General features: G+C 52.5%; 1 protein-coding gene across 1 annotated transcript in view; it reads right to left on the bottom strand.

Moving 5' to 3' along the window:
• Positions 1-17,761, bottom strand: part of SOX5 (SRY-box transcription factor 5) — a 581,616-nt gene that overhangs the window by 24,106 nt on the left and 539,749 nt on the right. Inside the window, exons 10-12 of the mRNA XM_073650528.1 lie at positions 16,489-16,626; positions 10,772-10,952; positions 321-493 (exon numbers count right to left, since the gene is read on the bottom strand). Coding sequence (XP_073506629.1) covers positions 321-493; positions 10,772-10,952; positions 16,489-16,626 — 492 coding nt within the window. The remainder of the gene's footprint in view (positions 1-320; positions 494-10,771; positions 10,953-16,488; positions 16,627-17,761) is intronic.

The following is a 17,761-nucleotide window of genomic DNA, read 5'->3' as shown; positions in this document are numbered from 1 at the left end:
GTCGTCAGTAATCTCTGCAGCATTTAGCGGATAACAGGGCTTGTCAGCGGCACTATGGAGCTCTCGTCCCCCTGACATATGACAACGGCTTAAGCCCCCCACAGCTCATCTGAGCATCGCGGCGGCGGCGGCTGTTCCTGGAGAGTATTACTCCTGCGATCCCGCTCTGATCTCGCTAACACTCCGGCTTTTCTCTCATTTCTAAGTCAACCCAGATATATCAAAGTATTCACAGCGAGGAGAAAAGTGTAATGTGCGCTGTCAGCCGCGGAGGAAGAGTTAGCACAGCGCTCTGCGGAGGGGGCTCTGCGTCCGCTCACCTTCTCCGTCCGGCAGTTGTTCAGGCCCAGGCTGTTGACGACGGACACCTTTCCGTCCAGAACCTGTTGCTCTCGCCTCAGCTGCTCCTTCATCTGCCGTGCCTCCTGGATCGCCTTGGTCACCGCGTCGTGGTCATTTAAGTAACCGGTCGATGTGATGGAGGAGAGGATGTCTGCGGAGAGAAGCGGCACCGCGTTACTAATGGCGGGATCAGTCCAATCGCCCGCCAGTGCAGCAAGGGTTAAATCCCTGGTCTTATACTTGTACAAAAACAATCCAATAATTGATACTTTGTTACCAGCAGTAAAATAGAGGGCTCACACTCCTCATCTGTCCCCTCGCCCCCGACTTCTACCCTCGCCCCCGACTTCTCTGCTCGCCCCTCGACCCCCACTTCTCCGCTCGCCCCCCACTTCTCCGCTCGCCCCTCGACCCCCACTTCTCCGCTCGCCCCCCACTTCTCCGCTCGCCCCTTGACCCCCACTTCTCCGCTCGCCCCCGACTTCTCCGCTCACCCCTCGTCCCCCACTTCTCTGCTCGCACCCCGCACTTCTCCGCTCGCCCCTCGCCTCCCACTTCTCTGCTCGCACCCCCCACTTCTCCGCTCGCCCCTCGCCTCCCACTTCTCTGCTCGCACCCCGCACTTCTCCGCTCGCCCCTCGTCCCCCACTTCTCTGCTCGCACCCCCCACTTCTCCGCTCGCCCCTCGCCCCCCACTTCTCTGCTCGCACCCCGCACTTCTCCGCTCGCCCCTCGCCCCCCACTTCTCTGCTCGCACCCCCCACTTCTCCGCTCGCCCCTCGCCCCCCACACTTCTCCGCTCGCCCCTCGCCTCCCACTTCTCTGCTCGCACCCCGCACTTCTCCGCTCGCCCCTCGCCCCCCACTTCTCTGCTCGCACCCCCCACTTCTCCGCTCGCCCCTCGCCCCCCACTTCTCTGCTCGCACCCCCCACTTCTCCGCTCGCCCCTCGCCCCCCACACTTCTCCGCTCGCCCCTCGGCCCCACTTCTCTGCTCGCCCCTCACTTCTCTGCTCGCACCCCCCACTTCTCCGCTCGCCCCTCGCCCCCCACACTTCTCCGCTCGCCCCTCGCCCCCCACTTCTCTGCTCGCACCCCGCACTTCTCCGCTCGCCCCTCGCCCCCCACTTCTCTGCTCACACCCCCCACTTCTCCGCTCGCCCCTCGCCCCCCACTTCTCTGCTCACACCCCCCACTTCTCCGCTCGCCCCTCGCCCCCCACTTCTCTGCTCGCACCCCGCACTTCTCCGCTCGCCCCTCGCCCCCCACTTCTCTGCTCGCACCCCCCACTTCTCCACTCGCCCCTCACCGGTTTTCCTTCGTTTTATTGCCCATTTTCGGGATTATCAGAGGGCTTTCCCATGTGTCCAGCCTTATCCAGAGGTCACCCAACATTCCCAGACTCCTGAATGGTGACCTCCCCCCCAGCTCCTATTCTCTGGCGCCCCTCACTGGCCCTGTAGGGTCAGGTATTAAGTTAAACCCCACAGTATTATCCTTCCGGAGCTGTAATCCCGACAGACGGAGACTCATAAGACGCTGCTACATTAGTCACAGATTTGGAAAGACGATGACAGTGAGTAAAAGTTTCCCTTTCATTCGGCTCTGAATGCCGCACCACACTGTCATGTCCCCCCGGCCCACCCCACGCTGTCAGCTCCCCCCCGGCCCACCCCACGCTGTCAGCTCCCCCCCGGCCCACCCCACGCTGTCATGTCCCCCCGGGCCCACCCCACGCTGTCATGTCCCCCCAGCCCACCCCACGCTGTCAGCTCCCCCCCGGCCCACCCCACGCTGGGCGGCATCATCCTGACACAGATTACCATGTAATAGAGCCGGCGCAATCACTGCATAATGGCAAATCACCGGAATCTGAGGCTACCGGTGACAGTAGGGTTAAAAGACCCTCTAAGTCCTGCGTTACCAAAATCAGAGGAAATGCAAAGAAGACTACACCAGGGGGCGCTGGAGCTGATACAGGGCGACACCAGGGGGCGCTGGAGCTAATACAGGGGACACCAGGGGGCGCTGGAGCTGATACAGGGCGACACTAGGGGGCGCTGGAGCTAATACAGGGGACACCAGGGGGCGCTGGAGCTGATACAGGGCGACACCTGGGGGCGCTGGAGCTGATACAGGGCGACACCAGGGGGTGCTGGAGCTGATACAGGGCGACACCAGGGGGCGCTGGAGCTGATACAGGGCAACACCAGGGGGCGCTGGAGCTGATACAGGGCGACACCAGGGGGCGCTGGAGCTGATACAGGGCGACACCAGGGGGCGCTGGAGCTGATACAGGGCGACACCAGGGGGCGCTGGAGCTAATACAGGGCGACACCAGGGGACACTGGAGCTGATACAGGGCGACACCAGGGGGCGCTGGAGCTGATACAGGGGACACCAGGGGACACTGGAGCTGATACAGGGCGACACCAGGGGGCGCTGGAGCTGATACAGGGGACACCAGGGGACACTGGAGCTGATATACGGCAACACCAGGGGGCGCTGGAGCTGATATACGGCAACACCAGGGGGCACTGGAGCTGATACAGGGCGACACCAGGGGGCGCTGGAGCTGATACAGGGCGACACCAGGGGGCGCTGGAGCTGATACAGGGCGACACCAGGGGGCGCTGGAGCTGATACAGGGCGACACCAGGGGGCGCTGGAGCTGATACAGGGCGACACCAGGGGGCGCTGGAGCTGATACAGGGGACACCAGGGAGCGCTGGAGCTGATACAGGGCGACACCAGGGGGCGCTGGAGCTGATACAGGGCGACACCAGGGGGCGCTGGAGCTGATACAGGGCGACACCAGGGGGCGCTGGAGCTGACAGCTGGGGGTGATGCAGGGACAGGTGGCGGCCACTAATCGTACATGACCGCTTTGCCTGAACATGTTCTGTGGATTCCAGAGAAGAAAAAAAACATAAAAAAACCCCCAAAACTTTCAGCCTAATCCATTTTCAGAACAAAAAACATCTGTCCGGTAAATCCTGTAATCTGCCGCCGCGCGCCGCTAAATCCCTCGATTTGTTGTAAAACATGAGATTAATAGAAAGGGAAATGGGGAATGGCGGAGTGCGGCGCCGCGCCCGTGTCATTAATACTCGCCGCTTTGTGTCAATTATGAATCCTGTGTATCTAATCGTGGCGGATTACACGGCCTCACCGGATTACCAGATGCCGCTATCTGATTCCATGGCTGCCAGGAAACATGACGGAGCATTGTATCGACACCCGGGGAGGCGGGCGAGCGTCAGATTATTCCGATAAACCTCGCTGCCGGCAGCGGCTTTCTCCAAGTCTACGACGACGTTCGGATAATTCAGAGCAGAAACGAATTAAAGCTTTAAGAAGCGAAATTAATCTCAGATTCCGGCGAGAGCAACTAACAGAAGTAGGTCGAGGAGTTTGTGTCTCCAGAAGATTTCTGGGTCCTCGGAGGGGTCAGCGGCAGATAAGATTCAGCACCCTGGAGAAGGACCTTGTATTATTACTCCCCTCCCCCACCCTCCTGTCACCGAGTAAAGGAGGAAAGATGGAGGACAACAACTGTGGCGGCAAACAAGCTCTAAAAGAGGCGGACCACCGGGCGTCACTGATTTACCAAATATAATCCAGTCATGAGCTGACCAGTATATAGACTATGATATAATACAGCAGGGGAGGGGACCAGTATCTAGACTATGATATAATACAGCAGGGGAGGGGACCAGTATATGGACTATGATATAATACAGCAGGGAAGGGGACCAATATATAGACTATGATATAATACAGCAGGGGCGGGGACCAGTATATGGACTATGATATAATACAGCAGGGGCAGGGACCAGTATATGGACTATGATATAATACAGCAGGGGTGGGGACCAGTATCTAGACTATGATATAATACAGCAGGGGCGGGGACCAGTATATGGACTATGATATAATACAGCAGGGGCGGGGACCAGTATCTAGACTATGATATAATACAGCAGGGGCGGGGACCAGTATATGGACTATGATATAATACAGCAGGGGCGGGGACCAGTATATACACTATGATATAATACAGCAGGGGTGGGGACCAGCATCTAGACTATGATATAATACAGCAGGGGTGGGGACCAGTATCTAGACTATGATATAATACAGCAGGGGAGGGGACCAGTATCTAGACTATGATATAATACAGCAGGGGTGGGGACCAGTATCTAGACTATGATATAATACAGCAGGGGCGGGGACCAGTATCTAGACTATGATATAATACAGCAGGGGCGGGGACCAGTATATGGACCATGATATAATACAGCAGGGGCGGGGACCAGTATATACACTATGATATAATACAGCAGGGGTGGGGACCAGTAAATGGACTATGATATAATACAGCAGGGGCGGGGACCAGTATATGGACTATGATATAATACAGCAGGGGCGGGGACCAGTACATGGACTATGATATTATACAGCAGGGGCGGGGACCAGTATATGGACTATGATATAATACAGCAGGGGCGGGGACCAGTATCTAGACTATGATATAATACAGCAGGGGCGGGGACCAGTATCTAGACTATGATATAATACAGCAGGGGCGGGGACCAGTATCTAGACTATGATATAATACAGCAGGGGCGGGGACCAGTATATGGACTATGATAATAATACAGCAGGGGCGGGGACCAGTATATGGACTATAATATTATACAGCAGGGGCGGGGACCAGTATATGGACTATGATATAATACAGCAGGGGCGGGGACCAGTATCTAGACTATGATTTAAGACAGCAGGTGCGGGGACCAGTATATAGACTATGATATAATACAGCAGGGGCGGGGACCAGTATATAGACTATGATATAATACAGCAGGGGCGGGGACCAGTATATAGACTATGCTATAATACAGCAGGGGCGGGGACCAGTATATGGACTATGATATAATACAGCAGGGGCGGGGACCAGTATATGGACTATGATATTATACAGCAGGGGCGGGGACCAGTATATGGACTATGATATAATACAGCAGGGGCGCTGACCAGTATATGGACTATGATATAATACAGCAGGGGAGGGGACCAGTATATAGACTATGATATAATACAGCAGGGGCAGGGACCAGTATCTAGCCTATGATATAATACAGCAGGGGAGGGGACCAGTATTTAGTCTATGATATAATACAGCAGGGGCAGGGACCAGTATCTAGCCTATGATATAATACAGCAGGGGCGGGGACCAGTATATGGACTATGATATAATACAGCAGGGGCGGGGACCAGTATATACACTATGATATAATACAGCAGGGGTGGGGACCAGCATCTAGACTATGATATAATACAGCAGGGGTGGGGACCAGTATCTAGACTATGATATAATACAGCAGGGGAGGGGACCAGTATCTAGGCTATGATATAATACAGCAGGGGTGGGGACCAGTATCTAGACTATGATATAATACAGCAGGGGCGGGGACCAGTATCTAGACTATGATATAATACAGCAGGGGCGGGGACCAGTATATGGACCATGATATAATACAGCAGGGGCGGGGACCAGTATATACACTATGATATAATACAGCAGGGGTGGGGACCAGTATATGGACTATGATATAATACAGCAGGGGCGGGGACCAGTATATGGACTATGATATAATACAGCAGGGGCGGGGACCAGTATATGGACTATGATATTATACAGCAGGGGCGGGGACCAGTATATGGACTATGATATAATACAGCAGGGGCGGGGACCAGTATCTAGACTATGATATAATACAGCAGGGGCGGGGACCAGTATCTAGACTATGATATAATACAGCAGGGGCGGGGACCAGTATCTAGACTATGATATAATACAGCAGGGGCGGGGACCAGTATATGGACTATGATAATAATACAGCAGGGGCGGGGACCAGTATATGGACTATAATATTATACAGCAGGGGCGGGGACCAGTATATGGACTATGATATAATACAGCAGGGGCGGGGACCAGTATCTAGACTATGATTTAATACAGCAGGTGCGGGGACCAGTATATAGACTATGATATAATACAGCAGGGGCGGGGACCAGTATATAGACTATGATATAATACAGCAGGGGCGGGGACCAGTATATAGACTATGGTATAATACAGCAGGGGCGGGGACCAGTATATAGACTATGCTATAATACAGCAGGGGCGGGGACCAGTATATGGACTATGATATAATACAGCAGGGGCGGGGACCAGTATATGGACTATGATATTATACAGCAGGGGCGGGGACCAGTATATGGACTATGATATAATACAGCAGGGGCGCTGACCAGTATATGGACTATGATATAATACAGCAGGGGAGGGGACCAGTATATAGACTATGATATAATACAGCAGGGGCAGGGACCAGTATCTAGCCTATGATATAATACAGCAGGGGAGGGGACCAGTATCTAGTCTATGATATAATACAGCAGGGGCAGGGACCAGTATCTAGCCTATGATATAATACAGCAGGGGAGGGGACCAGTATATAGACTATGATATAATACAGCAGGGGCAGGGACCAGTATCTAGCCTATGATATAATACAGCAGGGGAGGGGACCAGTATATAGACTATGATATAATACAGCAGGGGCAGGGACCAGTATCTAGCCTATGATATAATACAGCAGGGGAGGGGGCCAGTATATAGACTATGATATAATACAGCAGGGGCAGGGACCAGTATATACACTATGATATAATACAGCAGGGTTGGGGACCAGTATATGGACTATGATATAATACAGCAGGGGCGGGGACCAGTATATGGACTATGATATAATACAGCAGTGGCGGGGACCAGTATATGGACTATGATATAATACAGCAGGGGCGGGGACCAGTATATGGACTATGATATAATACAGCAGGGGCGGGGACCAGTATATGGACTATGATATAATACAGCAGGGACGGGGGCCAGTATATGGACTATGATATAATACAGCAGGGGCGGGGACAGTATATAGACTATGATTTAATACAGCAGGGACGGGGACCAGTATATAGACTATGATATAATACAGCAGGGGCGGGGACCAGTATATAGACTATGATATAATACAGCAGGGGCGGGGACCAGTATCTAGCCTATGATATAATACAGCAGGGGAGGGGACCAGTATATAGACTATGATATAATACAGCAGGGGCAGGGACCAGTATCTAGCCTATGATATAATACAGCAGGGGAGGGGACCAGTATATAGACTATGATATAATACAGCAGGGGCGGGGCACAGATATAATACAGGGTGAGATGACCGTTAATCACTGATACAATTATATAGTGGTGTGTATGGGGTTACACCTGCTGCTCGGATACACAGTATCACAGGATACACTCTTTGTTACGTTCTCTGTGTTGACGGATTTGTTTGTATAGACAGGAAGCGCGGTGTTTATATAGGACGCAGATACATATGGTGGCGGCTGTGTGCGCGCTCGGCGCTGCGCCTCCTCACGTAGCCACCAGTTTGACAACAGAACCAAACATGTTTAGGGCTCCTCGCGGAATGTCTGTGCACCCGTCGGAGGAATCGGTCGCCCGGTCTGCCCCGTGACGCGTCTGTAGTTAGCACCTGCTTCCACTTCCGATCATGAACAGATTCATTACTGGAGACTTTAGGAAGTTTTCTCATTTGCATAAAAAAATAAGTAAAAAACTGATGTGCAACATCTTGTATTGTGACACCGCGCGTCTATAAAAGCGTCAGGAACGGGGAGCGCGGGAGCGTCATACACCCGACCTACAGGGGGCGTGAGTGATCAGGGCCCGCCAGCCACGTACTCAGTGCCGCACCCCAATGCACGGGGCGGTCAGTGACCAGCAGAGCTGACAATCAACATCACACAGACCCCAATAGCTGCAGAATCACCACTGATCGAAACGAGAGCGGGGGGCCTTCATCTCTGCAGACTGAAAGGGAAGGTCTTCATCAGGCTTAAAGGGAAGCTCTTCATCAGACTTAAAGGGAAGGTCTTCATCAGACTGAAAGGGAAGGTCTTCATCAGACTGAAAGGGAAGGTCTTCATCAGACTTAAAGGAAAGGTCTTCATCAGACTTAAAGGGAAGGTCTTCATCAGACTTAAAGGGAAGGTCTTCATCAGACTGAAAGGGAAGGTCTTCATCAGGCTTAAAGGGAAGCTCTTCATCAGACTTAAAGGGAAGCTCTTCATCAGACTTAAAGGGAAGCTCTTCATCAGACTTAAAGGGAAGCTCTTCATCAGACTGAAAGGGAAGGTCTTCATCAGACTGAAAGGGAAGGTCTTCTCAGACTTAAAGGGAAGGTCTTCATCAGACTGAAAGGGAAGGTCTTCTCAGACTTAAAGGGAAGGTCTTCATCAGACTTAAAGGGAAGCTCTTCATCAGACTTAAAGGGAAGCTCTTCATCAGACTTAAAGGGAAGCTCTTCATCAGACTGAAAGGGAAGGTCTTCATCAGACTGAAAGGGAAGGTCTTCATCAGACTTAAAGGGAAGGTCTTCATCAGACTGAAAGGGAAGGTCTTCATCAGACTGAAAGGGAAGGTCTTCATCAGACTTAAAGGGAAGGTCTTATCAGACTTAAAGGGAAGGTCTTATCAGACTTAAAGGGAAGGTCTTCATCAGACTGAAAGGGAAGGTCTTCATCAGACTGAAAGGGAAGGTCTTATCAGACTGAAAGGGAAGGTCTTCATCAGACTGAAAGGGAAGGTCTTCATCAGACTGAAAGGGAAGGTCTTATCAGACTTAAAGGGAAGGTCTTATCAGACTTGAAGGGAATGTCTTATCAGACTTAAAGGGAAGGTCTTCATCAGATTTAAAGGGAAGGTCTTCATCAGACTTAAAGGGAAGGTCTTCATCAGACTTAAAGGGAAGGTCTTCATCAGACTTAAAGGGAAGGTCTTCTCAGATTTAAAGGGAAGGTCTTCTCAGACTTAAAGGGAAGGTCTCATCAGACTTAAAGGGAAGGTCTCATCAGACTTAAAGGGAAGGTCTTATCAGACTTAAAGGGAAGGTCTCATCAGACTTAAAGGGAAGGTCTTATCAGACTTAAAGGGAAGGTCTTATCAGACTTGAAGGGAATGTCTTATCAGACTTAAAGGGAAGGTCTTCATCAGATTTAAAGGGAAGGTCTTCATCAGACTTAAAGGGAAGGTCTTCATCAGACTTAAAGGGAAGGTCTTCATCAGACTTAAAGGGAAGGTCTTCTCAGACTTAAAGGGAAGGTCTTCTCAGACTTAAAGGGAAGGTCTTCTCAGACTTAAAGGGAAGGTCTTCTCAGACTTAAAGGGAAGGTCTTCATCAGACTTAAAGGGAAGGTCTTCATCAGATTTAAAGGGAAGGTCTTCATCAGATTTAAAGGGAAGGTCTTCATCAGACTTAAAGGGAAGGTCTTCATCAGACTTAAAGGGAAGGTCTTCATCAGACTTAAAGGGAAGGTCTTCTCAGATTTAAAGGGAAGGTCTTCTCAGACTTAAAGGGAAGGTCTTCTCAGACTTAAAGGGAAGGTCTTCATCAGACTTAAAGGGAAGGTCTTCATCAGACTTAAAGGGAAGGTCTTCATCAAACTTAAAGGGAAGATCTTCAAAATAACTAAAGGGAAGGTCATAATAATTAAAAGGAATGTCTTCAGATTTAAAGGGAATGTCTTTATAATGTTTAAAGGGAATGTCTTTATAATATTTAAAGGGAAGATCTTCATAATATTTAGAGGGCAAGTTGTCTATAAATTTACAGGGCGAATCATCCTTAGATTTAAAGGGGGATGTCGTCCATAGATCTAAAGGTGAAGTTGTCCATAGATTTAAAGGGTTATTGGTCCATAGATTTAAAGGTGAAGTTGTCCATAGATTTATATGAGAAGTCATTTAAAGATTTAAAGTGGAAGTCGCATATAGACTGAAAGACCAAGTTGCATATCCAATCGACTTAAAGGGGGAATTCGTCCATAGATTTAATGGTGAAGTCATTTAGAGAATGAAAGGGAAAGTCTTATAGATTTAAAGGGGAAGTTGTGTATAGATTTAAAGGAGTAGTCAATATAATTAAAGAGCGAGTCAACAATAAACTTAAAGGTTAAATGAACAATAGATAAATAGATTTAAAGGGAATCTCCTCATGTTATTGGATTGAAAGGGTAATAATTTGATTAATAATGGAAGTGTTAATTAGATTTGAAGGAGAAGCTTTAGATGTGATCTGCGTTTCTGGGATGTGGGGGATCTGCTCTGGGCCGGTGCGCGGCCGTCGTTCCCGGGAGGACTGATCTGCGCTGGTGTAAATGGACGGAGGGCGCAGCAGGTGACTCGGTGCAGTGTCTCCCCTCCTGTGATCTTCCGGGGGCTTCAGCTCAGAGTCAGTAAGGGCACAATACAGCGGCAGGCATTAACGTCGTGTCGCACAACTTACCTAAAGAATTAACTCTGACGGGCGGGCTGGCGAGTGCGGAGGAGACGGTGGCTTTGTGTGAACTGATGCCGCTGCTGATCCTGGACACGGGGATGTGCGGGGAGGTGGGCGACGTGGGGGATCTACTGTCCGAGCTTGTCTTGGGCTTGGCAGAAAGGTTCAGCGGCTGCGCCAGGTCATCCTGTGAAAGACACAATGAAGATACTGGTAAGTAATAATCCAGGGTGACCCAAAAACCAGACACCCACCAGAGCAGCAAACACCCGTCCACACACATACGTCTCATGTAGGCGGAGGGAAGGTCACCTCGCCCAAGGAGGGTGTCACCTTGTATCAGGGCCCCGGGGGACACGGCTCTAATGAAAATGCTAAGTGATCTGTAGTCACAAGGAGTTACACAGCGGCGGTGGTCTGAGGGGCGATCGTCCTCCGCGCTCACCCCCGTGACATGAAGGGCACAAGGATGACGATCTGTTAGGATTAAATACAATGTCAGACGTCAGCGCGTCCAACCACAACCACAGCGAAGAGCGGCGATCAGTGCCAGCTGGGGTCACATAGGATCACTGCAAACTGTAGCCTCCCCCAACAGAGGGGGAAGATAAACTGCAGCCTGAAGAAGCAGGATCCGTCACCAGGAGCGACAGGATCCGTCACCAGGAGAGACAGGATCCGTCATCAAGAGAATCAGGGAGGGATCCATCACCAGGAAGGACAGAGTCTGTCATCAGTGGAGACAGGATCCGTCATGAGGAGACACAGGATCTGTCACCAGGAGAATCAGGGAGGGATCCATCACCAGGAGAGACAGGATCCGTCACCAGGAGAGACAGGGAGGGATCCGTCACCAGGAGAGACAGGGAGGGGTCCGTTACCAGGAGAGACAGGGAGGGATCTGTCACCAGGAGAGACAGGGAGGGATCCGTCACCAGGAGAGACAGGGAGGGATCCGTCACCAGGAGAGACAGGGAGGGATCCGTCACCAGGAGAGACAGGGAGGGATCCGTCACCAGGAGAGACCCGTCACCAGAAGAGACAGGGAGGGATGCATCACCAGAAGAGACAGGCAGGGATCAGTCACCAGGAGAGACAGGATCCGTCACCAGGAGAGACAGGATCCGTCACCAGGAGAGACAGGATCCGTCACCAGGAGAGACAGGGAGGGATCTGTCACCAGGAGAGACAGGGAGGGGTCCATCACCAGGAGAGACAGGGAGGGGTCCGTCACCAGGAGAGACAGGGAGGGATCCGTCACCAGGAGAGACAGGGAGGGATCCGTCACCAGGAGAAACAGGGAGGGATCCGTCACCAGGAGAGACAGGGAGGGATCCGTCACCAGGAGAGACAGGGAGGGATCCGTCACCAGGAGACACAGGATCTGTCACCAGGAGAGACCCGTCACCAGGAGAGACAGGATCCGTCACGAGGAGAGACAGGATCCGTCACCAGGAAAGACAGGATCCGTCACCAGGAGAATCAGGGAGGGATCCGTCATCAGGAGAGACAGAGTCAGGATCCGTCATTAGGAGAGACAGGATCCATCATCAGGAGAGACAAGATCTATCATCAAAAGGGATAGGATCCGTCATCAGGACAGAAAGGATCCAACACCAGGTGACATCGTCGGGAGAGACAGGATCCGTCGTCGGGAGAGACAGGATCCGTCGCCGGGAGAGACAGCATCCGTCGCCAGGAGAGACAGCATCCGTCGCCAGGAGAGACAGCATCCGTCGCCAGGAGAGACAGCATCCGTCGCCAGGAGAGACAGGATCCGTCGCCAGGAGAGACAGGATCCGTCGCCAGGAGAGACAGGATCCGTCGCCAGGAGAGATAGGATCCGCCACCAGGAGAGACAGGGTCAATGAGACAGGATCCATCACCAGGAGAATCAGGGAGGGATCCGTCGCCAGGAGAGACAGGATCCGTCGCCAGGAAAGACAGGATCGGTCGCCAGGAGAGACAGGATCCGTCACCAGGAGAGACAGGATCCGTCACCAGGAGAGACAGGATCCGTCACCAGGAGAGACAGGATCCGTCACCAGGAGAGACAGGATCCGTCACCAGGAGAGACAAGATCCGTCACCAGGAGAGACAAGATCCGTCATCAGGAGAGACCAGATCCGTCATCAAGAGAGACAAGATCCGTCGCCAAGAGAAACAGGGAAGGACCAGTTGCCAGGAGAAAAAGAGGTGGGACGTGTCATCAGGAGAAATTGGATCCGTCATCAGGAGAGGCAAGATCCGTCACCAGGAGAGACCAGATCCGTCACCAGGAGAGACCAGATCTGTCACTAGGAGAGACCAGATCTGTCACTAGGAGAGACAGAATCTGTCACCAGGAGAAACAGGATCCGTCATCAGGAGAGACAGGATCCATCACCAGGAGAAACAGAGAGGGATCAGTTGCCAGGAGAGAAAGAGGTGGGATCTGTTATCAGGAGAGACAAGGAAAGAATCAGTCACCAGGAGACACAGAAGCAGGATCCATCACTAGGAGAGAGAGAGGCTGGATCCATCACTAGGAGAGAGAGAGGCTGGATCCATCACTAGGAGAGAGAGAGGCTGGATCCATCTAAACGAGAGTGTACAGAGTGGACAGAATCAGACTGTAAGCTCTTGTGTACAGTGGACGAGGCTGCCTGGCTGAGAGCAATTGCAGTGACCCAGCTTTCCACAGATCCTTAGTGGCTGGATTCACCCTGTTATACAGGATCACCACCTCTACTGCTGCCCATGTGTCAGTCCGCACTGCAGACCCGGCATTCTGCTCATGAACCAGAAGAGATAGAATTGTAGGACTGATTTTATATAGATGAGGGGACAAGTATCTGGAATCTACAGGGGTCCTGGAGCGGAGTGAGGGGGATCTGGGCAGCCGCCTCCTGGGGTCGTGATTCTGCTCGCTACACCCCGATCTGTCACCCGTCCATCACAATCTGCATCACCCGTCTGTCAGCAGACTGACTGTGAACAGAGACACGGGGTCTCCCGGGACCCGGACTGCAGCGTCCTCCGAGACCACCAGAAAGAGAAAGCTTCCATCACTGGACACAGAAAGAGCAGAGGGACCCCGACACCTGCCGCACCCCACACCCCGAGAACGGGGTACTCTGCAGAGTAGGGCCACATCAGGGAGAAGCTCCTGGCAGGATGAACCTCTCTGTATGATCCCAGGTAGTCGTCAGTCGGCGCGATGCTCTGCAGCCACAGGTGACAGCTGACCTACATAGCTCGGCCTCCATTACACTGCGCCTGGACACATCGCCGGCGATGGCGCGCCGCGGCGCTCTGCGGCAGTAACAGACGTACAGATTAAAAGCGGCTCTTGACCAGGAGCTCCATCATTCGTGGTTGTCGGGGGAGGGGGTGCGCTGTCCGAGCGTTGGCCTGACTGAAGGCGATGAAGATGGTGCTGCGTCCACGGTGACCCACGGCCTGAATCCATCACCACGTTTGCCCCCTGTCAGGATGCGTCCGTCATCCAGAACATTGACGAAGACGATGCGACAGTCGCCATCTGGAGGGACATGTCCGGCGGAGACATCGTCACATCATTCACCGGAGACGGCGCAGCCACTGACTGCGGACATGAGACGTCCGGGGTCAAGGCCAGAAGGTGCAATGATGGGATTCATGAACAGAATGCCAGAACCACAGTAATGACTGACACACAGCAGATACTAGAGATACAACGTAACAAGGCAGCTTTATAGACCGCAAAGAGTCAGTGGAAAGTGGGTAACAAACCCTACAGGGGCCAAGGAAAGTGGGCGAGAAACCCTACAGGGTCCAAGGAAAGTGGGCGACAAACCCTACAGGGGCCAAGGAAAGTGGGCGAGAAACCCTACAGGGTCCAAGGAAAGTGGGCGACAAACCCTACAGGGTCCAAGGAAAGTGGGTGACAAACCCTACAGGGGCCAAGGAAAGTGGGCGACAAACCCTACAGGGGCCAAGGAAAGTGGGCGACAAACCCTACAGGGGCCAAGGAAAGTGGGCGACAAACCCAACAGGGGCCAAGGAAAGTGGGCGACAAACCCTACAGGGACCAAGGAAAGTTGGCGACAAACCCTACAGGGGCCAAGTAATGTGGGCGCCAAACCCTACAGGGGCCAAGGAAAGTGGGCGACAAACCAAACAGGGGCCAAGGAAAGTGGGCAACCAACCCAACAGGGGCCAAGGAAAGTGGGCGACAAACCCAACAGGGGCCAAGGAAAGTGGGCGACAAACCCAACAGGGGCCAAGGAAAGTTGGCGACAAACCCAACAGGGGCCAAGGAAAGTTGGCGACAAACCCAACAGGGGCCAAGAAAGTGGGCGACAAACCCAACAGGGGCCAAGGAAAGTTGGCGACAAACCCAACAGGGGCCAAGGAAAGTGGGCGACAAACCCTACAGGGGCCAAGGAAAGTGGGCGACAAACCCAACAGGGGCCAAGGAAAGTGGGCGACAAACCCTACAGGGGCCAAGGAAAGTGGGCAATAAACCCAACAGGGGCCAAGGAAAGTGGGCGACAAACCCAACAGGGGCCAAGGAAAGTGGGCGACAAACCCAACAGGGGCCAAGGAAAGTGGGTGAAAAACCCTACAGGGTCTACGGAGAGGGGATGATGGAGGTGTGTGGGGTCACCGCATGACGCAGAGGAGAGCTCCCCACCCCGCGACTCCCCCACATCTGTCTTACACAAGCAGCTATTTATTACAATGGCGTGGATGAACGATGTACGTTCATGGACGGGGACAAGTGGGCACAGGTGGGTCGGAGGACAAGCCGCGCACCGTATCTGCGTTTACGGACGGGGACATGTGGTCACGGGTGGGTCGGTGGCCGGGAGGACAAGCCGGGCACCGTGTCTGTCAGCCGCCGCTGCCATTAGGATACAATCTTGTTCTTTTATTACAAGTGAACTGTGCCGGATGGAGCAGCGGGGGCCGAGCAGCGGGGGCCGAGCTCCGGGGTCGTCGTTCGTCTATCATTTCCAGGTATTATCTTCGCCTTCTCGCTCTGCGCTCACAGTCTCCTACCGGCACACAGCAGATTGAAAACAGCAGGGCTCGCCCCGCGTCCCCCCCCCCCCCCCCCCCCCCGTGCTAGCCCCGCGTCCCCCCGCACTCCGCAGCCTTTTTTGAGCTCCCTTTTTTTTATTCCTTTTTTTCTTGCGATTTTCAAAGCGACGCTGAGCTCTGCTGCATCACGGGGAGCGCAGCCGTTCCTGTTAACCCCTTCCAGGACACTCACAGTGCCATCATCAGGAGATCATTATCCTTCCTCCACTGACATCCTCCCGATAAGCCATTCATTAAAGGGGTTGCCAACCTTTAAAGGATTTTTTTTTTTTTTTTTTCCTCCACTAAAATGAATTTATTTGGGACTGAAAAGCATTTTTGCAATTGGGGTTTAATGAAATAATTTGCACCATTTTACTTCCTCTTTGTTTTCTCGGCACATTCACCTTTGATGTGAGCTGAGAGGAGATTGGGAAAAGATAAAACTCTGAGAACGAGCTCACTGACACAACCTCAGTTCACTCATTCTGCAGCCCGCAGTAGACAGAGGTGAGATTTGTTACATTGTATCACTGCAGACAACCCTTCATGGTCTGACCCCATCTCTGATACATTGTAACAAATCAGAATCAGAGGACGTTTCCTTTACTCACACAGCATAACCCCCACAGGCGGCCATATTAGTCACCCCCCATATTAGTCGCCCCCCCGCATACCTTGGATTTGGGCGGCGGGCTGCTCTTCTCGGTATTCATACTGGTGGGCGACATGGCAACGAGGTTCCCCTGCGGCATTCCTGCCATCTTGTTCCCCGGAGAGACCTGCATGGCAGCGAGCTGCGCGGCGTAAAGTTGCTGAGGAGAGAGAGAAATAGAGAGATGAGGGGCCGTCACTCCCACCGCTGCTCGCTGACGCTCTCTGACACTCGGCCTGGCAGGAGCTGTCACCTGGATGTCTCCTGACTCTCACGGGAGAAAAGACGACGCGCGTCACGGGGGTGACAGCAGCCACATGTCCGGGAGAAGACTGCAAGCGACGGCAGCGGAATACAGGTGGAAGAAAGGACGACTATAGTGAGCGGACTACAAGCTCCAGCATAGCCTGCGTGGTGAGAAGATACAACACTGCATATATCACTGGAGACCCTGCACAGTACAACCTCTCCATGCCAGGGGCACCGCACAGTACCACTTCTCTAGTATCAGTCCTCACCCTGTATATATGGGCACCGCACAGTGCCACTTCTCTAGTATCAGTCCTCACCCTGTATATATGGACAGCGCACAGTACCACTTCTCTAGTATCAGTCCTCACCCTGTATATATGGGCACCGCACAGTGCCACTTCTCTAGTATCAGTCCTCACCCTGTATATATGGACAGTGCACAGTACCACTTCTCTAGTATCAGTCCTCACACTGTATATATGGACAGCGCACAGTGCCACTTGTTTAGTATCAGTCCTCAGCCTGTATATATGGACAGAGCACAGTACCACTTCTCTAGTATCAGTCCTCACCCTGTATATATGGACAGCGCACAGTACCACTTCTCTAGTATCAGTTCTCACCCTGTATATATGGACAGCGCACAGTACCACTCCTCTAGTATCAGTCCTCACCCTGTATATATGGACAGTGCACAGTACCACTTCTCGAGTATCAGGCCTCACCCTATATATATGGACAGCGCACAGTACCACACCTCTAGTATCAGTCCTCACCCTGTATATATGGACAGTGCACAGTACCACTCCTCTAGTATCAGTCCTCACCCTGTATATATGGACAGTGCACAGTACCACTCCTCTAGTATCAGTCCTCACCCTGTATATATGGACAGTGCACAGTACCACTCCTCTAGTATCAGTCCTCACCCTGTATATATGGACAGAGCACAGTACCACTCCTCTAGTATCAGTCCTCACCCTGTATATATGGACAGTGCACAGTACCACTTCTCTAGTATCAGTCCTGACCCTGTATATATG

The sequence above is a fragment of the Phyllobates terribilis genome, unplaced genomic scaffold (genome assembly GCF_046119375.1).
Source record: "Phyllobates terribilis strain yellow unplaced genomic scaffold, ASM4611937v1 Scaffold_10__3_contigs__length_209671492, whole genome shotgun sequence".
In the NCBI taxonomy this organism is placed as follows: domain Eukaryota; kingdom Metazoa; phylum Chordata; class Amphibia; order Anura; family Dendrobatidae; genus Phyllobates; species Phyllobates terribilis.
The sequence above is the reverse complement of the archived record's forward strand: the minus strand, read 5'-3'. Positions and strand labels throughout refer to the sequence as shown.